General features: G+C 37.4%; 2 protein-coding genes across 3 annotated transcripts; one reads left to right on the top strand and one right to left on the bottom strand.

The window, feature by feature from the left end:
- The first annotated feature begins 225 nt into the window (after positions 1-225).
- Positions 226-12,773, top strand: parp2 (poly (ADP-ribose) polymerase 2). The gene is made up of 17 exons (XM_024281551.2): positions 226-431; positions 649-858; positions 2,205-2,354; positions 2,473-2,540; positions 3,678-3,728; positions 4,010-4,106; positions 4,214-4,289; positions 4,361-4,463; positions 4,533-4,686; positions 5,751-5,889; positions 5,958-6,021; positions 6,102-6,236; positions 7,787-7,914; positions 7,991-8,090; positions 8,208-8,306; positions 10,057-10,181; positions 12,149-12,773. Exons 1-17 carry the CDS (start codon positions 359-361, stop codon positions 12,306-12,308), a joined length of 1,932 nt encoding a protein of 643 aa, XP_024137319.1. The 5' UTR covers positions 226-358; the 3' UTR covers positions 12,309-12,773.
- si:ch211-284o19.8 (protein lifeguard 1) lies at positions 12,756-22,722 on the bottom strand. 2 transcript variants are annotated; one of them, XM_036216440.1, is made up of 6 exons: positions 22,651-22,722; positions 19,967-20,217; positions 17,349-17,549; positions 16,668-16,796; positions 14,668-14,811; positions 12,756-13,091 (listed from the first exon to the last, which is right to left on the bottom strand). In XM_036216440.1, the coding sequence occupies exons 2-6, from the start codon at positions 20,204-20,206 to the stop codon at positions 12,957-12,959; spliced, it is 849 nt and encodes a 282-aa protein (XP_036072333.1). In that variant the 5' UTR covers positions 20,207-20,217; positions 22,651-22,722; the 3' UTR covers positions 12,756-12,956. The 2 variants fall into 2 exon arrangements, with proteins under 2 accessions (XP_036072333.1, XP_024137896.2); XM_024282128.2 differs by lacking the exon at positions 22,651-22,722 and having other exon boundaries at positions 19,967-20,507.
- Positions 22,723-23,418: the final 696 nt, after the last annotated feature.

The raw sequence follows: 23,418 nt of genomic DNA, 5'->3' as shown, positions 1-23,418 counted from the left end.
TGCTGCAGAACTGTTTTGTTTTTTTAATTCCTTTAACTTGATTTTAAGCATCATATTTTGTTTAAAATTTAAATTAACACTCCAAAATATGTATGTAATTAATAAACGTAGACTCATCGTTTATTTTGCATCATTATTGGAAAGAAGATTATTTATGGGTTCGCAAATGGAACGATGTAGTCATGTTGAGGGCTCCGTTTTTCAACTGAGTAAGCCTCTTTGGGCCTAAACGATCTTTGATAGGACATCCTCAACACATCTCCGACTAGGAAACATCACCAGAAAAAAGTTTCCCGCCTCGTTCCGGTGCCATCATTGTTTTATTCAGGTCTCTTGTTTTGTGTCTACATTTTACCCCATGAGGCGAACTAGGGGTTCAAGAAATAAAAACCAAAGTTTATCAGAAAATGAAGAAGTGGAGTCAATGGCAGGTTTGTGTTGATATCTGTCGCAGAATATGGGCTGAACATGTCTGGACTAGAGCCGTGTATACACTGGTTTTAAATGCTTTAATGGTTTTCCTAGAACATACATTGGGTTTTCTATCTATAAAAAATGAAATGTGGGAGATGAAAGCTTCAGACCTGGACGTCTGCGTGTGTTTACGTGAAAGCGGCACCTGCGTGACAGGTATTCTGTGTTTGATAGAATGGCAGTGGCAGGGAGACGGAGGCCGGTGGGAGTCATACCCGTCTGCGGCGTGTGCCCTGCTCAACTCGGCTCTGTCTGCGGGGAAACCGGCCGTCACTCTGAACGCGGGGTCAGGAACCGCATACGAGGTGGATCTGAAGAACATGGTCCAGATCAACCCGGTCACAAAGTACCGAAGGAGAGTTCGCAACCAGCCAGTGAAACCAGGTATGTAGAATGAATACACACTCCTCCAGCCGCTCTAAGACTTTCCATATCAAGAAGAAATCAATAATAAAAAATAAAAAAAAAAATCTAATATTTTTCTTAAACTAGCAAAGCTTTGGGTAGAATTAAAAACAAGAGACTTAAAGAGTTCAGTAAAGCTAGCAATTTGTTAAGCGTGATGAATTCATACCAGGAGATTAGTTGTGGTGTCCCTCAAGCATCAAATCTGAGCCCGCTATTATTATATGTTTACATAAAGGATATATTCAGTGTTTCAAAACTTTGAACACATATTTTGTGCTCATGATGCAAACATTTTATTCTACAGAAAATCAAAATAAAGTCAGTTATCTTGATCATACAAACAATTTATTTAATCAATTCAGACTTTTTAAACTCCATGACCTTGTTGATTTGAACACCACACAAGTTCTATACAGAGCTAACAGAAAACATTACCACCCAATATCAAAAAGAAAGTGACTATTCCCACGTTATTTTCTGTGCAGAACGATTTTTCTTGGGTGCACGGACCCAGAGGAGGGTTAAGATTAGAATTAAAGTTACTCAGTTAGGGTTAAACCACCAAATGGTTCCTGAGTGCAGCTGTGTCTGCAGCTCACCGCTCCCTCAGAGGATGGGTCAAATGCGGAGAACACAATTCACTCACTTAGGTGTGTGACAGCTAATGGAACTTTAAATACAATGCAATAATATTTTGCCTTGGACACACTTAAAATTCATGGAGGCAATGTGCATTGTGAATTTCATCAGTTTTCGTGCTGGTTGCACATGCAGATAACATCAGCCGATCCAAAAACAGTTTTAAGAAAAGTGAAGGAGGCTACACACTGCAGAGATGTATGGAGTTTAAAATCAAATTGATAAGCAGAAAAAAAAATCTGTGTGTTCAGAAATTCAGAACAAAGATGTTTCAATTCAAGAGGTCAAGATATTGATCAATTTTAACAATCAATAAAAAAGAATGGCTTCAAAAAACCTGTTTAAAATAATACAACCAATGAATTATGTTGCTTAATTCCACAAACCCAGACTTGAATCACGTTGTCACTCCTGTTTTGCTTTTTCTAAGAATGTAAAAGGGGCAGAAAAACACGTTTTCTTTTTAATTGGTTTTCATTTTCCAAAAGTTGTGTAAGATCATTTGCTTAATGGAAATGCAAATAAATAAAGTATCCATTTCCTTCCACAACAGCAGTCAAAAACCCTGTTCTTTTAGTAGAAACACACCTCTTTGAGGTCAGCTAATCAACCAATATTTATAATCAAAGTTAACTTCCAGAGGACAAATGACTCAGATGGCTCCTACTTCTGTTTTTATTAAGAACATTTAAATGAAGCTGAACCAGAACCTGTTCAGGTGAAAGAGGAAGAGGAGGAGACAGAAGAGCAACCTGTAACGAAGAAAAGAAGAGGACAAAGCAAGAGTCAGACCAAAAGCAAAGAAACACCAAAGCAAGAAGGAAACACTGAAGGTAGAATTTAGGCGTCAATAAAAACAACTATTGAAATATCCAGTAGCTAATTGATCCATTAAAAAGATGGACGTCTGATTGAAAATGCAGCGCAGTGATGTTGTTTTCCTGAAAACAGTGGTGAAGACGGTGGTGATGAAGGGCAGAGCTCCAGTGGACGCGGAATGCAAAGCTAAACTCGGAAAGGTATTTTTTCTGTGATCTCATGAGACTTGAAACCTTTTAAGCCAAGTTCAGTTTGTCCTTTGTGCTTTGAGAATACAGCAGGTCAAATATTCAAATCCAAACTGTATTCCTTTACTCCGTTTTTAATTATTGAACTCTATGAGGAACTGCTGCTGGAGAGGCTGGAACCATGGAGATGCCTCAGTACCAAATTTAACAAAATCAAACTTGCAAACATTTGTGATCATAAGAATTTGGAGTTAATCTCCCTTTCTCTTCTGAAACTCGACATGGTTTGGCCTTCATCAGGCCATCAATTCAAATCCATGTCTAAAAATTTTTCCCTGCTTTGGTTTCGTTTCCTTTGCTCCCCTAGTGGCAGAATCGCGCATTGCAATCATTTATTTAAAGAACCACAACTCGCCTCAGGTATGGACTGGAAACTTGCTTTTTTTTTTCAACATAGTTATATTTTTTTCTCTTCGTGTCTGGATCAGATTACACAAAGTGGGGGCCATATGTTTGACACCCCTGTTAAAGCTACTGAGATAATTCATACAAGTCTCTACTTTAAGGATTTTTTTCATCAGGATGACATTTTAAAGACTCCAATCATCTTTTCATCTATTTTCAAACCAATTCCAGTGGTCTTTTAATTATAATTATGCAAATTTAGCCAAAATAAAAATAACTTGTGTCGTTTTCTGGGACATAGTTTCTGCAGAGCAGCAAAAGTTCATTAGAAATTCACCTTTGAGTTGTTGACAGGAAGTCAGCCCACCTCCATTTCCTGTCACTCATTTGTTTACACTGTCCCCCACTAGCTTACAGCCCCTCACTACCTAAACAGAACTATCCATTTCTACAGTTCTGATCCAGATTCCAGCTCAGACGAGGAAAACAAAGACGTTCATGGATCTATTTGTCTGAGAGTGGATGCATCAGAGTGGAGCGGAGCAGGAAGCTTGTGTTTTTACATCACAAATAAGCTCTTTTTCAAATGGCGTTCCCTTCATCTGCTCCTGATCCACATTGATTTGAATAAAGAAATTCTCAGAAATGCAGTTTTTCATGGTGTTCTCAGTATGTTCTTGAAGCATTTTTCTCATGATGGGGTTTTAGCGAGTGAAGATGTGTGTAACTGTTATTCTCTTTCAGGCTCATGTTTACAGTGAAGGAAACGACGTCTATGATGTGATGCTGAACCAGGTTATAATGCTGCTTTTCCTTATTTAATCTTACTGCTTTCCTTAAACAAAGCTTGTTATAGTTTTGTCACAAAATGGACAAAAAAAATCCTATTTTTAACAAACTTAAAAACCTTCATTATTGTTTCAAGCTTTTTCAAAATGCAACATTCTGAGAAATAATACATATATATATACGGTATATATATATATATATATATATATATTGTTAAGAAAGCTGCAGCACATTTTGAATCTATCTAAAAGCTAACAGTAGTTTTTTATGATGGTTTCATTTTGCAGACAAACCTTCAGTTCAACAACAATAAGTTCTACCTGATCCAGCTTCTGGAGGACGACGCCTCCAAGTCCTTCAGCGTGTGGATGCGCTGGGGCAGAGGCGAGTTCCTTCTGCAGCTTTCTGAGTCCTGCATGAGCTCAGGAAGACTGTAACAAAGAGCTTCTCTGATGCGGTTGTCTCAGAGTGTTTCTTTGGTGCTTCCACAGTGGGCAAAGTGGGTCAGAACAGCCTCACGGCGTGTGGTGGAGATCTGCTGAAGGCCAAGGACGTCTTCAAGAAGAAGTGAGATGTTCTGACTCAGCTGTTTGGCGTCTGGATGGAAGACTCTGAGCGACTTTGTTTTTTTGCTGCAGGTTCTTCGATAAGACCAAGAATGAGTGGGAACAACGGGGGAGTTTTGAGAAAGTGGCTGGGAAGTATGACATGGTGTTCATGGACTACAGCACCAACGAGAAGGTTGGTTGAAGCAAAAACTCTCTTCAGTCAAGGATGCACGAAAGTGTTCGTGACCTCTTTTTTTTTCAGGAGGAGAACACGACGACGGTAGACGCTGCTCCCAAAAAAAGGAGCTGCAAGCTGAATCCAAAGGTTCAGTCTCTCCTGGAGCTCATCTGTGACCTCAAAGCCATGGAGGAGTGCGTGCTAGAGATGAAGTTCGACACCCGGAAGGCTCCTCTTGGTCTGTTGGAGCTCAAATTGTGGAATTTTGTCTTTTCTAAAGCAGTTTCCCATTTTCACTTAACGGTTCTGATTTGGATCCTCAACTATAATTGCTCATATTTGGCGGTGTAGCTTCCCGCAGGATCCGGTGTCAGACCGTTTAGAAGGTGAACAAAATACTGAAGCTCAGTACTACATCTCCCATGATGCATTGAGTTAAAGTGACAGCATCTCTGCGCTACATTGAAGCACAACGAACATACATGTCGAACATCTGTTCTCTCAGTTTTCAAATCTTTTTGATGAAATCAGAGAAAACATTTCAGTTTTCCTTCAAGGTTTGTGTCTATTACTAACATCCCAGTGTTTGTCCAAGTCGTCTTTATAAAGAGAACCGCTGGTTTAAAATTATGCCCGGATTGAAGGACAAATTCAGTTTCAGAAGTCAGTCATTTTTAAGTTAAGTTTAAATATAAATGATAGTAAAATAGAAAGAAACAGGATTAAGATTTAGTGGCTAACGGATGCATTTAAACTAGATTGAAACCATTTATTCACCCAAAAAGAAAGAAAACATTTTTGTTAATGTTACAATTTTGAGTAGGACTAAAAAAAATGAATAAAACTTCAAAATATTCACTTTTTGTGTTGTTACAATTGAACATATACTTAAATATGTAAGTCTTTTCTGTGTAAGAAAAAAATCTATGTATAAAAGATGATATAATTTTTCAAAATTACAGTTACTGTAGCATAAACATAAAAAAAAATCACAGTTTAGAAAGAATATATTATGATTTATATTTTTATCTTATTTGTTATTCTTATTATTTTGTGTGGTCAAAATATAATTGCTCTGAACTGGAGGCAAAAACAACTACCTGGGCAAATTTTCAAGAAATTTAGTTTTAAAATTATTATTACAAACTTTTATTAAAACATTTAGGAAAACTGCTGCAACTTTCTGTTTTTTCTGCCTTAATTATAACAAAAAACTTTGGAGTTTCTCCTTTTTTACATTTTTGGATGCCGGTGTGCTGCAGGATTGGTTGAAAAACACCATATTAAGCATTTCTCCTTTAGGTAAGCTGACTTCAGAGCAGATACGTGCCGGCTATGCAGCTCTGAAGAAGATTGAGGAGTGCTTAAAGAAGAAGGGCAGCAGTCGGGACCTGCTGGAAGCGTGCAACCAGTTTTACACCCGCATCCCTCATGACTTTGGGTATGAGATGAGCACAACGGGACGTCTGTGGAGCAGCTACTTAAATAAAAGAAAATCTCTGGTTTTAGATTGAGACCTCCTCCGGTCATCCGTACAGATGCTGAGCTGAAGGAGAAGATTTCTCTGCTGGAGGTGAATTATTCTTGCAATTAAATAAAGCATTAAATGCTGAGCACTGAGTTTGCGAATGATGCATTTGTGTTCTGTTGAAGGCGCTGAGTGACATCCAGATCGCAGTGAAGATGGTTCAGTCCGCCGCAGACAGCGACGAGCATCCTTTGGACCGACATTACCACTCTCTGAAGTGCAACCTGCTGCCGCTGGACTCCACCAGCTCTGAGTTCAAGGTCGGCTAACGGGAAGCTTTAATTGTTAACACGATCATTCCAGTAGATTCACGTATTTTCACCTTTCAAAATAAGAGCGGTAAAGACAAAAGTTTAACTCTGGCTGTACACATTTAGATAATTCCGTGAAAATAATCATTCCCTTATACTTATTTTTGCCGGTTTCAAATGATTTTTGTCCTTGTTAACCTTTATTATCCTGCAGGAATCAGACACGGTTAAGAGCAAAAGCAAAGAGGAGCTACGTCAGATAATAACACAACAGTTATTCATTTCACGTTGAAATTGTCTGACTTTAGCTCTGATTTTAGTGATTTTCTCAACACGGAAATTGAAGCAACTTCAATTGGTCAGAAAAAATCTTCTGCAGCTCTACGTCTCATCCCTGTCGTGGAAAGCTAGCGTTAGCTCCAGCGTTAGTGATCCGGGATGATTTGGATTATAACAGTCAGGTTAACCCTAGAACACTTTTGCTATAAAAAGCTACATTATCACTTTTACTGGGTAATTTCTACTCGATATATTATACCCAATAAAAAGTATTTGTCATAAAAAAATAGATCAAAATCTGCCAACACCTGATAAATTAGAGTAGCTTTCTTTTATTTTCAACTGTGGTATATCCTAAAAACATGCCTGAAAATGACTGAAAAATTAGGATTTTGAGAAGAAAAAAATTCCTAAAAAAAATGATACCGGAGACTTGATCTTTGGTCCACCCATTCCTGGGACATTTGTGACTTTACAAAGTGACCCATGACTTTAACTCTCATAAGAACTGTAGTGACATCTGATTCTTAATCTATGGGATTAACTGTGAGTTTGTTTCACCCTTTGCAGTTTTAAAGACCCACTCCAAATGAAAATTGAGTTTTTAACATGTTCTTGTAGCATTTTTTCAATAGGGAGGACATGTATAAAATATTTTAGGATTAAAACTGTGTTTCTGATTATATCTTTGTTAAAACTGTGTTGGATCAGGAGCAGATAAAAACCCGCAGTTTGAAAAATCTCAGGCGTAACTGCGATGGGTTTGCCAAAGTCTCCCTGCTCTGCTCCAACTCTAAATCATCCACTTACAGTCAAACAGATCCATCAATGTCTTCATTTTCCTCTTTAAAGCTGGAATCTGGATCAAAACTTTACCACTAGATACCTCTGATATTGCTCGACTTTTTTTTTTCTTGCTTTGCTAATGTTAATTTGTGCTTGTGATGTGCTATAAGCTTGTGGGAGGGAGTGTAAACATAGGGATAATGGGATATCTATGTAGGGTTACTTCTGCACCAACAGTCTCACCCACCACCCAGAGGCGATTTTCAACTGATGTTCTGCTGCTCTGCAGAAAATATTTTTTGAAAATGACGCAGGCTTTTAGATTTAGGCTAAAACATTATAATCAGAATTAAAATAGCACTGAAGACGATTTTACAATAGTAAAAATAACACAGTAGATTCAATAAATGTTTACAAAAATGAGAAGTCAGTATAAATCTAAAGTGAAAACTCTCCATTCTTTCATTCAACTTCTCCCTCCTCTCTTTGTGAAGGTGATAGAGAAGTACCTACAGTCCACTCACGCCCCCACCCACCGGGACTACACCATGTCGGTGCTGGACATCTTCTCCGTGGACAGATGCGGGGAGAGCGAAGGCTTCCTCTCAGATCTGCACAACAGGTCAGAAAAACTCTGAGGGATCCTTTTAGGACCTTCGTGTTTTCTCCACGTTAAGCGTTCCCTGTTTGTGCTCCAGGACTCTGCTGTGGCACGGCTCCCGCCTCTCCAACTGGGTGGGCATCCTCAGCAAGGGCCTCCGAGTGGCCCCGCCCGAGGCCCCTGTCACAGGTTATATGGTATGACGCTCACTTATACTCTACTTTTTAAATCAGAATTGTCCAGATTTTAATGAAAAATAATGTTCTTCTTCTTTATTTTTTTAAAACCCTAAAATTCTTTCTTTTGTCCTGCAGTTTGGTAAAGGAATCTACTTTGCTGACATGTCATCAAAAAGCGCCAACTATTGCTTCGCCAACCAGAGCAACCATGTTGGACTGCTGCTTTTATGTGAGGTGGGTGTCATGCTGTCATTCAGTCCTGTTTGTTCACACTAGTTTTTCCATTGAAGATGAAATAATTGAACATGTGTTCTACAGTCATGGCTAGAAGTTTTGAGAATGACACAACTACTATCTTTTCCAAAGTCTGCAGTTTCATGGAAATGTATATATACTCCAGAATGTTATGAGGAGTGATCGACTCAACAGCAATATTTGCATAGTCCCTATTTGCCTTGAAAATGAACTCTATCACTGAAACCACATTTCCACTGCATTTCAGCTCTGCCACAAAAGGACCAGCTAACATAATTCTCAATAAAAGCTTTTGATACTTGTGAAAGGCTTCTAATTGTATGTCATTATACCATAGAAACATCTGGCAAACACTTAAAAGTTATGATGTAATAGACCTTGTGGAAATGTAATATTTATGTCATTCTCAAAACATTTGACCATGGCTTTAGTAAGTACGGCACGAGTATACGAATACTCGGATTTCTGTTTTAAAAAAATTATTTAAAAATATGTGCGACATCTGAAATTACTGATTTGATCTTTAGAGTAAAAAAATACATTATCACTCAAAAATTTCAGAAAAATGTCAGATTTTAAGTATATAAACTAAACAAACTGAATGCACCACTGTCACTGGAAGTAAATAAATATTCAAAATAAAACTATCAAGTTGTTACTGAAATAAGTTCTGAAATAAATACTAAGTACTAATAAATAATAAGTTCTGAAAAATTGATTTTGTTTTGAATATAGGCAACAATCTGAATAAAAAAAAATAATGAAGATGAATTAGGAAAATCTTGTGATCAATTATTAAATCAAACTTTATTAAGTCGCGTTACCGTGACAACGCGCCGGACCACAGATCAAATAGTCCGCTTTTTGTAAAAAAGTGATGTAAACCAAAAAAATAAAAAGATTGAAGTACTAAAAACTGATAGAACATTTACTTCTTTTATAAGTGACCATGTGATAAGTAGGATAATACCCGACAAAGTGCTTTGCCATGGAAGCCTGCACCACAGAGGCAAAGTGAAGGACAGATTTTTTGGGTTAATAAATATTAACGCATCAATTGGTTTTGATTTTCTTGCGTCAACGCGTTAACATTCATAGCCCTGGATAAATTACAACAGCCGTTGGACATGCGTCTATGTTAATCCGCCATGTTACCTCTCGTAAATTCACTCATAAGGGCTGTCGTGACTAAGACTTTAGATCCAATAAGGACTGTCTGTGAGTGTTTTCTAGTTGCTCCAGTTCTATGTAGGTGTTGCCGTGTCTTCCTGTCATCTTTTCTACTAGAACTGCAGTCCAAAAAAACGTTGAAAACTATTTCAAGGATTTGAAGTGATCCAAATTAACAGTGATGTTTATGTTTGTTTACTGCTGAAGACAGAAAACTTTTGAGTGTTACTTTGTTTAAAGTGACAAAAACTATCTCTTTTAAAATTGTTGTGTTTTTATCTGTTATGTCTTCTAAATAAACAAATAAATGATGATGATAAATACATATTCATTTAATATTTATTCACCCAATAAAAAGACATTGAATAGATAACTATTCAAAGATAATATTTTGAATGGTAAGAATTGTGGTTTGATCTGTGAATTGTTGATCTTGATTCATCACCATGGATTCATGATCCTACCAGTAGATGGCGCTTTTAGCCTCCTCACTTTAATCCTGATGTCATTTTCCGCACATTCCCCTCATGCTTGTCATGTCTTTGTGTGTTTTCTGCAGGTTGCTCTGGGTGACTGTAACGAGCTTCTGGACGCAGACTATGAAGCCAATAATCTCCCTGCAGGAAAACACAGCACCAAGGGCCTGGGACAGACCGCGCCTGACCCCAGGAACTCTGTCACTCTGTTAGTTGGTCTCTTTACGTTCATCCATGACACAAACCGTCTGTTTCTACGAAAGTCCTAATGCTGTCGGGACGTTTGCTAATTCCAGGAGGTCATTAAAAATCCTGCAGCATCTGGTATTTACAGTTATGAAGGCTGCCTTTCCAAACCAGCTGCGTCACTGCTGCGGTTCAGCTTCATCGGCATCAGGGAAGCTGTTAACTGTGGAGGAACGTGAAGCACTGAGAGGCCATCCTCTGGTCACCACTAGTGATGTCTGTTAGTTTTCATGGAAAAAGAAGTTTTCCTGATGCTGGAGTCTGTTTGCTCTGCAGCGACTCAGCCTCTGATCATGACATTTTTATAGCATAAGAAGTGAGAATGTGCACTGTTTTTGGTTTTAACTACTGTTGTTGCTGTACTGTCTTCCATTTATAATGAGAATGACTGCATTTTCAATTCTAATTTAGATGAAAAGTTAATCTCTGATTCTTCACTGATGCTCCTTCATGGATTTATGAAAACATTCGACAAACATTTCGTCTTAAATTGAACTGAAAGTTTTTCAAATTACCTTAAAGTCACACTAATCCGATCATTATGAGTCGTTATGGAGTTATGGACCATTAACAAGGAGCAACCCCGCCCCCACTTCCCTTCCCAGTGAAGGGGAGCTCTTAACAGGGAGCTTGTGGTGTATTTTCTACATTACAAATAAAATCTTTTTTAAACTACATTTTATTCATCTGCTCCGGATTCACAATGATTTGAAAAAAGAAATCCCAAGAAATGTAATTTTAAACATAATTTTCTTTACATATTTCTTCTATCATCAGAAAAACGCCACAATAACATGTTAAAAACACTAAAAACATTCATTTGCACATCGTAAACGGATATGATTGAGAAGTTGTCAAAGTTTGACCTCATTAATAGTCCTGAAGATTTACAAAAATTCAATCTAGGAGGCTTTCTTTACTTACTTTTATTGACTTTAATCAAGAAAAATTTAGAATATATTGGACTGAAAAAAACTAAACTACTAACTTGTTACCAGAAGCTGAATTTTGTTTTAGATTTGAAGATTTTCCTTCTTGTAATAATCTGTAACAATAGAAAACCATAAGAAACGTAGTTTGTGAAAATGTTGATCTAATCCAGGAGTCTCAAACTGGCGGCCCGCGGGCCATCTGCAGCCTTCAAGAACATATTTTGCGGTCCCTGGCTTAATATGAAAGTTCATTGTTGGTGTGGTCCGCGAGTTTTGTATAAACGGCACTTTTACAGAGCTGTGTGCGGAGCTGACAAACCAACCAATCACAGGGGAGTTTGTAGCTCTTGGGGGTGTGACATTGACCTGGCTTGAAGCAGGGAAACTTTTAGAGCAGGTAACCTGACACCCCCCTCTCTAGACCATATTAATGAGTTCAGTACTTTTTTTTGTGAATATTCACACCTAATTTTCCTAAACATGTGCAGCCAGTGCTGTATGGGGTTCCATTTGTGCCAAAAATATGTTTTTGCACCCTTTATGTCGATTTAACAAGTTTATTGAACTTTTAAGTTTATTCATGTCTATGTACTACTAAGCAATATCTTCTACATGTCCACGCTTCTTAAATTATAGCTTTGTATTTGCTTTGTGATGTTTCAGCTTTATGTTTAAAACTTTACATTTGTTATTGTTGTTGGATCTGGTCATCAGAAAAGTCCTTAGCAATAGTTGCTAGCATCGTTAGCTCCTATCATTTTACAGGACATGCAGAAGATATTCCTTAGTCGTACACAGACATGAACAAATGTTCAATAAACTTGTCCAGTAGACATAGACAATGGACCAAAGATATAGATAGTGGACCTAAAAACATATTTTTGGCACAAATGGAACCCCATACGTCCCAGACTCAGCCAGACTCCGCCTTCAGTGGCCCCAAAGTAAACCGAGTTTGAGAACCCTGCTCTAATCTTTGCTGGTGTTTGGTCCTCAGGGACGGTGTGACAGTTCCGATGGGGCCAGGAGTGAAAACGGGAGTGGCTAACAACAGCGGTTACTCCCTCCTCTACAACGAGTTCATCGTCTATAATCCAGCTCAGACCCGCATGAGGTACCTGCTGCGCGTCCAGTTCAACTATTCCTCACTGTGGTGAGACTGAAACACCGGTGAGAGCTGGGGTCCGGTCTGGATGCAGGAAAGGGGACAAATTCATGTTCCTGCTACAGATGAGTCCATCATGTTGCTAAGCAGAAGACAAAAGTGTTTTCTGTCAAAACAATGATCCACATGAAAAATCCCTGGTTTCACTTTAGTTTTTCACATCTAACAAAAATAGTTCTATTTCAATTTTAAACAGTTCTGGATCTAAAGCATTTGGGTCGATGTCAGACTCTTCTGTGGCAGCTCTCATTTCTGTGACTGTAAGTGGGTCTTTAACACTCTCTAAAAGGGTTGTAGATGTTGTTTCTGATTAATTGCAGACTTAAACAGATTCTGATCTGGTTGTTCAGTAAAAAAAAAATAAAAGTCATAATAGTAAAATGTTGAAAATCTGTAGGAAATCTTGCCTTTTCTTTGTTAATATTCATGCATTAATAAAACATTTTAATAATTCTCATTTTCACTTGTTTTTTTTTAACTCATCTGCACTCCAACACATGAACTCTCAGCTGAAACAGATGAACCAGTGGAACATGAAAATAGATTTCTCCTTAAGTCATGAGATTGTTGGATTACATTCATAAAAATAATGAAGTATGTCCTCATTGAATTTGGAATGGGTTAACTGCAGGTTCAGACATCATCTCTTCCCCAGCAGGTAGAGGAAGATGAGGATGATGTCCAGGTAGATCATGAGGGCAGCGTAGATGTATTCCTCCGGGTTCAGCCGATGGCTCATACTCCCCATCATCATCTGACAGTCAACCACCAGGAACTGAAGCGAGAAGGAAGATTTAGGATGGAGGGAGCAACTACAACTATCAGCCACTTTATTAGGCTCAACTGCTCATTCACATAAGTTTCTAATCAACAAGCAAGTTAATGCATTTATGGTCGCAGACATGGTCAAGACGATCTGCTGCAGATCAAACTGAGCATCAGAATGAGGAAGAAAGGTGACTGAAGTGAGTTTGAATGTGGCATGGTTGTTGGTGCCAGACAGAGTATTTCAGAAACTGCTCATCTACTGGGATTTTCACCCACAACCATCTCTAGGGTTTACAGAGAATGGTCAGAAAAAGAGAAAATATCCAGTGAGCTGCAGTTTTGTGGGAGGAAACGTCTCACTGATGTCAGAGGAAAATGACCAGACCGGTTCCAACTCATAGAAAGACAACAGTAACTCAACCACTAGTTACAACCAAAGTCTGCAGAAGAACATCTCTGAACTCTGAGGAATCTTTCCAGTACTTTGTTGAATCTCTCCCACCAAGGATTAAGACAGTTCTGAAGGCGATGGGGGTCCAACCCGGTACTAGCAAGGTGGACCTAATAAAGTGGCTGGCAAACCCATCTGGAAGTGGTTTAGATGAATCTTTTAAAGTTTTTGTCTGTTTTATCTGAAACTTGTAAGCTTAAGACAGTCAAAGTACTTCACACTCAGAAAAATTGCACTACAGGAAACTTACATGTTTTGGAAATAAATAAGAAAATTATATGATAGTAATATATTTTCCTTAGTGGATAGTTGGATTTTCATTTATAATCCAACTTTGTTCGAAAGATACTCTACATTAAAGTATTGAAGCTTCCAAATGTTTTCTGTGCTCCCAAAACATCCCAGCTCCAATTTAAGGTTTGTTTATTATTACCAGTTTATTAAGTTTATCAAGATCAGGCTGGATTAACCCCGTGTTTATGTTCTTTGATTGACTTTATTTTTTTAATTGTTAACATGATCAATGTAATTCCAGGAGATATCCCCCATAGGAAATGAATGTGAAAGGCTTCAAATTTCAAAACTTTAAGTACATTAACAACAAGCCCTTAAATTTATGTATGGACTATGTTTTAATCTTTTATAATATATTTTTTTTAAAGTTGGAGTTTACCTAATATTTTAGCAACATGCTAACGTTTTTAGCAAATTTGTTGTCTACTTTTTTTTTTTCAACCTAATTTGAAGTTTAGCTTCTATTTTAGCAACAGGCTAACTTTTTTTTTTTACTTATTTAGTTTACTGAGGATTTTTGACAGTTTTTGAGTTCAGCTAGTATTTAAACCATGTGCTAGCTTTTTTGCTACTTGGAGTACTACTAAGGTTTTTTATGCTAATTTGGAGTTTACCTAATATTTTAGCAACATGCTAACGCTTTTGACTAATTTGTTGTCTACTTTTTTTTTAGCCTAATTTAGAATTTAGCTTCTATTTTAGCAGCAGCCTAACAGTTTTGATTAATTTTGTTCACCGATAACGCCTCAGGTGTTAAAGGCTTAATGGGCTTAAATGTTAATGTTACCTTTATAAGTCCATGAAAACAACCCAACAAGGTTGGAAGCTCAGTCCTTACCAGTGCATAGAGCAGAGCCCCCAGACATCCATAGATGACGTTGGTGATGTGGGAGTAGTAGAAGATGTAGAATAACCCAAACATCACAACGTCCACAACCACAATCAGCAGGATGCCATAAAAACTGGTGAAGTCATACCGAGTCTGGGAATGACAAACATCTCATCAAACTCCTCAAACATGGAGTAAGCCTGCACTAATTTCCCATCATCCCCTTGTTTTCACTCTTTCCCACTAGCTTACAGACCCTCACACCCCAACCTAACATTACTGGTGCGACAAAAAAATGGCAAACAACATCCGAGATATCCAGCTGTACAGTTTTGAGTGTAACGCCATTTCAGACGAGGATAATAAAGACATTCATGGATCAATTTGTCCTCAAGTGGAGGCATCTGAATGGAACAGAGCACAACTCCTTGGTTTTTACAACAGTAATTGATCCTAATTCACAATTTAAATAAAGAAATACTCAGTTAAGCAATTTAGTTTTTGTTATATATGTCGTCCATCATGAGAAAAATCCCACAGGGACATCTTAAAAACACTAAAACACTAATTTCATCAGTGTGTTCCTTTAAATTTTATTCACGCATTTTTAAAAATGTTTAACTGTAAAATAAATAAATATTGACAAATTTAGCATTCATTTAAAGAATGAATGACAACAGATAAGTTATTCTCACCAGAAAGCCTTGGAAATTAGCTAAACTTGTTCCCGCCAAAATGTTTTTGAGATTTCATGGAAGCAGCCATTTTGAAATGCCCCTATACTTCCCCTAGTGGAAAAATGATGAACTGCAGGGCAGAAAACGGACCAAATTAAATCGAATGTGTTTTTAAGGAAAGTTTGGATCATGCTAAACAGAGAGGAGTCTCAGAAATGCGTGTATAAATATGATATGAATGATACAGGGTTAATACTGTTTGATAAACAACTGAAAGCCCTTGTGGTTTAATTAAAACACTAAAGTGAGGACGTTATTCTTGCCTTTTGAAACCTTGTTTAAAACAAGTTTTTGATAACTACAATATAAAGTAGGCTTATTATCTGCTTTTATCTAAAGTAAACTACAGATTATTGCTGAAAACAATAAGTAACACTAATGCACTGAGCTACAGAGATCAATTGGTTTTTCAAAAGCTGAGACATCAGGGTAATGTGATGCTGCTCTTTTACAGGGGATTTTTTTGCAGCTGTATGAAATCAGTAGTAAAATGACAGTTCTTCAGGCTGGGACGGTGTTTCCTTACCCTAAAGTCCTAAAGTGTCCCTCTCCTTCACAGTTTAAGCTTAATAAACACATCTGATGAAAATAACTCATTGTCGGAAAAGCTACGTTAGAAAAGGTAACGCATGGAGGGGTCATTTTGAGGAGAAAACAAATCATGAGGGCAAAAAAAAAAATGTTAAATTTGCCCCCAAGCAAGGGTTTCTGCTCCAACTGTTCGGCTGATGAGAACGATGTTAGATAAGGTCTGTGACGGTCGAGGTGTGAAGCACATGACGGGTTATCATGAGAGGATGTGTTGCTACGATTCAAAAAGGAGAACAGATAAGAGTCCTTCGATAAAGAGGAACCAGAACCAATCTTTACAGGGAGGAGGTTTGTTGTCAAATCAAAAGCAAAACCAAATGATTATTTATATCAAAGGAAATGCAGGTTTTATGTTTTTCACCAAGACATTTTAAGTTTTAAATGACTTTTTATTCAAACTCAAATGTGGATTTTTAAAATTAAAGGTTATAAGTGAGGCCTGCTCATGCACTGCAAAAACAAGCCCCTTAAAAAGTCATAAATTCTTAACCCAATGACAGGTTTTCTTTAAGTAAGCAAAAAAAAATGGTTAAAAAGAGGTCCTACCAAGAGTTCTTATTTTAAAAAATTAATTATAGTCACTAAGACATGTTTTCGCAAAAGATCATAAGACATTTCTTGTAGTTTTTACAAAAAGCAGTGAAGATTCTGATGAAAAGCAGCTCCTTCCGGGTGTCTAACCTGAGCTGAGAAAGCCATGATGGCCACAGAAATGACCAGCGTCACTGCCATGGTGATGACCACAGTGGAGGTGTTGTGAAAGGAGGCGACGGCGCCCACCATGTAGGACAAGCTCAGGGTGACCACAACCTGCAGTTGGGAAACGTTTTGCATTACATAAAACCCCAGTGGCATTAAAAACTGAAACAGATGCCGTCTCATGTTCCTATTCTTCTTCTGCAACAGAAGTCTCGCACACCAACATGCATGGTTTGCTTCCTGCTCCACTCTGTTGTTTGACAAACATAATCAGGCAAAGGTCTGACTTTAATTAACATTCCAACCAAACCTCAACCACTGCAAGTCTGAGAACAACTGCAGGGAAACTTCCTGTTGGAAACTGGAAAAGCTACAAAATTCCCAGATTTAATCACAACATCTAAAGTATTCAAGTCAACTGAAGCGATTTAGTGATAATGTTTGCTTCCCTGAATTATTTGAGTACAGATTTTGAGTTTTTTAATTACAAACATCTGCTGTTAATAGCGGCTTTTAGCGAAGGCACCTGCATAACCAAAAGCATTTTACTTCTCTTTATAGGGCATGACTGTCTGGTGTCAGATGTTTCACATCAAACCTTCACTCCTAACTCCTAGCTTTGTCTGGGCTTTCCCTTTTTTCAGAACCCTGTGCTTGACCCACCAGTCCGATGAGGTTCCATGGATAACCGCGTCTGAGGGAATCGCACAGGATGAGGGTGATGAACACCACTGCAAAGATGATGAAGGAGCTTAGATAGGCCCAGTGGTTGGTCTGCACCGCCTTCTTGACCACAGGAGAGAAGGTGAAGACACACACCACACTGAAGGTGAAGAGCAGCTGGAGAGTCAGGAGACCGAACACCTGAACAGATGAAGAAAGTTAGACAGAATTTAGAACTCTAAAACCAGACTTAAAAAGATCATGGAAGCTCTATTAAAAAAAAGGTTAAGCAAATAAGTTTAGAATATATATATATATATTCACACATTTCTGAGACTTCTATCTCATTGTCCTCAAAAACTCATTGGATGTCTTGATTCATTTTCTGTCCTGCAGTTCATCACTATTCCACTAGGGGCAGTAGAGGGGCCTTTCCTGCTCATTTCAAAATGGCTGCTTCCGTAAAATCTCACAAACACTTTTGGAGGGAAAAGTGATTTTCAAAACTTTATGGTGAGATTTCATCTGTTGTTTTTTATATTTTAATTGTCTTTTTGTCGTATTGAAACAACTAACTTTGTTGATAATTATTTATTTATTTCAGAGTTAAACCATGCTAAAAATGTGTGGATCAAATTTAAAGACCCACTCCAACGAAAATTGAGTTTTTGGTGTTTATAACACCTGGGATATTTTCTCCATGATAATGGCGATATTTGAAGAAAATTCGGCAAAAACGTGCTTTAAATGGGCCATACCATAAAAATTCTACTTTTTGAGTATCATACAAAGCCGTATTTTGATCCGTTCAAGTATCCAAGAGTAATCCTCTCAAAACATGCACTATCAGCAGTAGTCCCTCCCATAGCCACAAAAACGAGTGAGTCATCTCGATCTGACGTCACAGAGTGACAACCGCCCCTTTCAGGAAGAGTCTGGTCTGACCCAGTCTAACACCAACACCCAATTTCTCCACAAAGCTAGCAGTGATCAGCAAAAAAACTTTCATTTTAGATACAGAATACCGTATAGCTTCCAATTAGAATCAAATCTTTTAACATTTGAGATTTCATGGAAGCAGCCATTTTGGAATGAGCAGGAAACGCCTTTCTAGTGCCCCTAGTGGAATAATGATGAACAGAAAATTGACCAAATTATATCCAATGGGTTTTAAAGAAAACTTTGGATAATGCTGAACAGATAGGGGTCTCAGAAATGCATGTATCATATATGATATGAATGGTAGAGCAAAAATGTTGTCAATAAATAGGTGAAAGCCATCAAATTTAAAGGCCCATTTCAATGAGATAAGTGTTTTTGGTGTTTATAACATGTTCTTGTGGTATTTTCCACATGATGATGGACATAAATAGAGAAAATTAAGCTCAAAATATCTTTAACTAGTATTTCTATATTAAAATTCTTATGAATCAGGAGCAGATAAAACATTTTGCTGGAACCTCCTCATTTCCTGCTCATTTCCATGAAATCTCAAAAACACTTTTGGAGGGAAATGTTAGCTAATTTTCACAAGTTCATAGTGATAATAACTCATCTGTTGTTATTCATTTTTTAAATGTGTCTATTTGTTGTATTGCAACTGTGCTAATGTTTTTGATAATTATTTATATACTCTATTCATGTTTTATTTATTAATATGTATTTATTCATTTCAAAATGGCTGCTTATGTGAAATCTTATACACACTTTTGGCAGGAAATGTTTAGCTAATTTTCAAAAGTTTATGGTGAGAAAAAACATTTACTGCTATTTTTTGTTTTAATTTCTTTAATGTATTTAACAAATCCAACATTAGTTGATAATTAATTATTTATGATACAGTTACACAAAGTTTGTGGATTAACCCTTTAACACCGCAGCTCCAGTGTTTATGTTCTTTGATTTACTGTAACTTTTCAACCATTATTGTGTTAGCAGTTGAACATTTACAGTATGTTAAAGATTTTTGTGTTAAAGCGTCACCGGCGACACTTCAGGTGTTAAAGGGTTAAAATAGAGACAGTGAGTAAATAATGTGATTTTTTTTCCCTCAACACTCATGTTAATTTTTTTTTTAATCTTAAAATAACATTACTTTGAGCAAAATTTGACCAACAGATCACAACTGATATTATCTACATCATACAAAAAATATATTATTCATTTTTTGTGGATCTCATTAAAAGATTTTAACTAAATTCCCCATGGGGCACTAATATAGTTGTTCGGTTTATCTAATCTATCTATCTAAAAATCTTAATTCAAAGAAAAAGAGGATTTTTTGTCAATTTTTTGATGTAGTATAGACACAAGTGTTTTTACTTGAACACTTCAAAACTCAAATAGTTCTTTTTAGCTATAATCAATTTAGAAGAACTTAAACTTGATGCTACTGGTTGGCTGGAAACACAGGCTGAAACTGAGGTGGATGAACAGAAGTTTTAGAGTGGAGGTGATGGCAGTTCAAGCTGCTGTTCAGAGGAAAATATCTGAAAACCACCAGTTTCATGTCTGCCTCTTGAAGCAGTAAAGTCACTGAACCCCCAAATAAATGCTGAAAGGTTGGATAACCTTTGTGTTTGCTCCTAAAACCAATGATTGTGTGGACGAGCACCAACCTTTCTCACAAAACCTCTCCTCACTGCCTTATCTTCAAAGGACAACGAGGAAACCAGTGGAGTCGATTCCGATGGAGCTTCTGGGCTTGGATAATGGAAGTACCTGGTGGGGGGCTTTGGGAGAGTGTAATGCGGGGTCCCGTAGGGCGGCGGGGGCTGTTCTCGGTAGGGACGAGGTGATGGTGAGGAGGCTTCAGAGGAGTCGGACTCAGATGTGAGGCTCTCAGCTGTGTCTGACATGTTGCTTGAAGCTGGAGGATGGCAGAAATATGAGGGAAGCATGAAAAGGAAGTTGGCAAGTCTGGGTTTGCACACATTTTGCTCAAGAGTGGATTAGACTGAAGGAAGTAAAACCTGAGAGCCCAACAGGTGGCCTTGCTCGCACTCAACAGTAATCTGGGAGTTACCAGCTCTGCAATGGATGCATTTTTTTAACCAAGAAGGAAACTATATGCAGTTTTAAACATAGTCGATGTACATGGGAAGCAAACAGCATTAAAAACATCTTCCCTAATTAATTTAACAAAAATAACTGTTTTAGTGACCATGAATTAATCTAAAAATATGTGGAGAGTAAACATTCAAACAGTGAACCAATCATTTAATCACATCTCGGAGATAACTTCTTATTTTGAGTCCAAATTTAAATGTTAAATAGTGTAGAGAATGGATATACCTGAGGCTCAAAATGAGGCTCTTTGGTTAAAAGAAAAAATAAAAAGGTTTTAATTTTAAAAAGTAACTGTAAAGTAAATAATAAACTAAATCAAACTTTATCCAGCTCATTTACGGACAGTTCAGTTATCACTCCATGAGGTTCCTGTCTACAGTTGGCATTATTCTCTAATAACCCATCCAGAGGTGTGGCTTCATAGTTTACCAAAATTGTACGATAACACTTTAATATATTTTTGGTACATGTACCACAGAAAATCAATTGGAGGTCAGTCAGCACCAGAATTCCTACTTACCAGATTATAAAGGTGGATTTTATATGTATTTTTAACAAATTCTAGGATTCTATTGTTCCATTAAGTCACTTAATTTAGATTTCATCTAATTTAATTTAGAATTTCTGCCTGAGATGTACAACAAACTGTAGTTGTTAATCCCTGCTGACATCTCACTACTTACTACTAATTTGCTGTGTTGAGATGGTCGTGTGTGGTACAGACTGTTTTATTTTGAAAGGGAGCCATGTGAACCTCGGTCAAAAGTTAAAAAATACTTGATATTTAGAAAAAAAAAGCTCTTTAAGGCTTGCAGGCTGCAGAAACCTGATGTAGATGTACTTAAACAACACTAGTCTGCCTTTATTGAGTCCCAAAGCCCATTTCCCATTCACACACTGTTGCTGGACTCGGGTGCCAACCTGTACTACCAGAATCAATGTGGGGTTCAGTGTGTTGCAGCTGTGGTGCAGAGGTGGAGTGGTCAACCTCTAATCAGAAGATCACAGGCTTGACTCCTGCCCTACGCTGAACCCCTGGTGGTTACTGGTTGGGCAGCAGAGCCACCATGTGTGAGTGAGTGAGTGTGGATGAATTTAAGACTGTAAAGAACCTTCTAGAATGTTGGAAAGAACCATTTACCATTTGCCCAAGGGCACTTAGGCACAAGAGCAGGCAAGCTCTGAACCTTCAAACTCCAATCAGAGGTCGACTGTTTCACCTGTGCACCAGAGGTATAGCTGATTAAATGAACTTAAATACTCAAATATAATCTCAAATTGATCTGTTGTAAAATTGAGTTGTACCATATTATGAATAAAGAAACGTCAATGTTGAAGAGTTATTTTCATAAAACATTTTTCCATCCATCCTTTTTCTTAACCGGCTATATCACTTTTGGGGTCACGGGGTTGCTGGAGCCTGTCCTGGCCATTGTTGGGCAAATGTGGTGTACATCCTGGACGGGTCACCAGTCTGTCCCAGGACACGCAGCCACTTCCACATGCACACCTTAGACCAGGGCTATCAAACTCAATCCAAAAGGTCACGGGCCCAACAGAGTAAACATTTATTGAACAAACTAAAACTCATTTTTTAAACTTCAAAAACGTAACTTTTTAACATAACTACAAATAAAATGTTCTGGAATATTATTCCATAATAAATCAATTTAAACCCTAAATAACTTTCACTATTTTACTGTCCAGAAAAATATATTTTGTCAAAATTAAAAACAGTATAGTAAAATGATTTGGATGGCTGGATATATTTACCCTGGGGGCCGGATCCGGCCCCTGGGCCTTGACTTTGACTCTTGCATTAGAGAAACCAATTAACCTATGAAGCATGTTTTAGACTGTGGGAAGAAGCTGGAGTGTCCGTATAAAACCTGTACACGCTGCTCCACCAACCCAAAATATTTTTTATTATTTAATTAAAAAAATCATAAATATTGAAAGGATTTTCTAAGAACAAAAAAGATTTTATTGCCTTAGTAAATGAATTGATAATGTTTCCCATAAAATCATCTTTTATTTCCTGCTGTCTGGTTATAAAATTGAACACATAGTTCGTCATTGCAGAGTTCAGGTTTAAATCACATTTATGATTATAACTTAATTCTAATTTAATTTTAATAATAATAATCTACTTGTTAGAATGTTCCCAAAAAAGGAAATAATTTACTAAACACTGCTTTTCATTGTTAGAAGCCAGAAAAACTGATGTTCTTACCTTTTCTGCAGAGTAGCGTCTGTGTCTGACCAGCTTTAAGGACAGAAGACAAAAGGGTCTTTTACTCTTCAGTGAAACAAGTTATGGGAAAGATTCACTTCCTGTCTGTTCAAAACCTCTGTGTGAAGACCGAAGGTTTTCTTTCAAAGGGATTTTAAGAATCCAACTCTTCAAACAAACTTTTCTGCACCTTTGATTAAAGATTCTATTAGGATCATTAATGTTACAATTTTTGAAAAGATCAAGATTAAGTAAATGTGTCACTGCTGGATTAAACATGTATAAGGTACACAGAAGGAACCAAAATGTTCTGTTTAATCTGACTGTATCAATTCAGATAAATTAAGATTAAGATTAAAAAAAGCATTCATGAGCTCGGACATGGTGGCAGAAATAAGATCCAGATTTATATTTATGAGGAAAGAAATATGAAATAAAATGGTCCTTGCCATCAGTACCTGATGCTGCGGGCCATAATAATTTATCCATTTTTTTCTTACTATCTGACATCAAATCAGACAATCTTTTTTCTATGCTTCTGTTATTGTTTCAGTTCTAGAAACCAAAATTGTTTTTCTTTTTCTTGTGAGAAAAGTCACAAAATTGAGAAACTTTCAAATAAATCTCCAATAAGATCACTAGGGAAACCCCAGATGATGATGATCCTCAAGAGGTTCCTGATAAACACGCCTCTGCATGTGTTTACAGCTCATCAACCTCACCAGGAGATGTCAAAAAAGCAGTCAGGAAGCTGGACAGCTGAGTTTT

This window comes from Oryzias melastigma, linkage group LG17 (genome assembly GCF_002922805.2).
Source record: "Oryzias melastigma strain HK-1 linkage group LG17, ASM292280v2, whole genome shotgun sequence".
Taxonomy (NCBI): Eukaryota; Metazoa; Chordata; class Actinopteri; order Beloniformes; family Adrianichthyidae; genus Oryzias; species Oryzias melastigma.
The sequence above is the reverse complement of the archived record's forward strand: the minus strand, read 5'-3'. Positions and strand labels throughout refer to the sequence as shown.

Bases quoted from the DNA above. Each gene is read 5' to 3' on its own strand.
- parp2 (XM_024281551.2), top strand. From the start codon at position 359: ATGAGGCGAACTAGGGGTTCAAGAAATAAAAACCAAAGTTTATCAGAA. The intron at 432-648 runs GTTTGTGTTGAT...TGTGTTTGATAG, and splicing joins AGAAGTGGAGTCAATGGCAG to AATGGCAGTGGCAGGGAGAC. The intron at 2,355-2,472 runs GTAGAATTTAGG...TCCTGAAAACAG, and splicing joins GCAAGAAGGAAACACTGAAG to TGGTGAAGACGGTGGTGATG.
- si:ch211-284o19.8 (XM_024282128.2), bottom strand. From the start codon at position 20,248: ATGCTTCCCTCATATTTCTGCCATCCTCCAGCTTCAAGCAACATGTCA. The intron at 16,797-17,348 runs GTGGGTCAAGCA...TCCCAACTGCAG, and splicing joins CATGGAACCTCATCGGACTG to GTTGTGGTCACCCTGAGCTT. The intron at 13,092-14,667 runs GTAAGGACTGAG...TTCTCGCTTCAG, and splicing joins GGGCTCTGCTCTATGCACTG to TTCCTGGTGGTTGACTGTCA.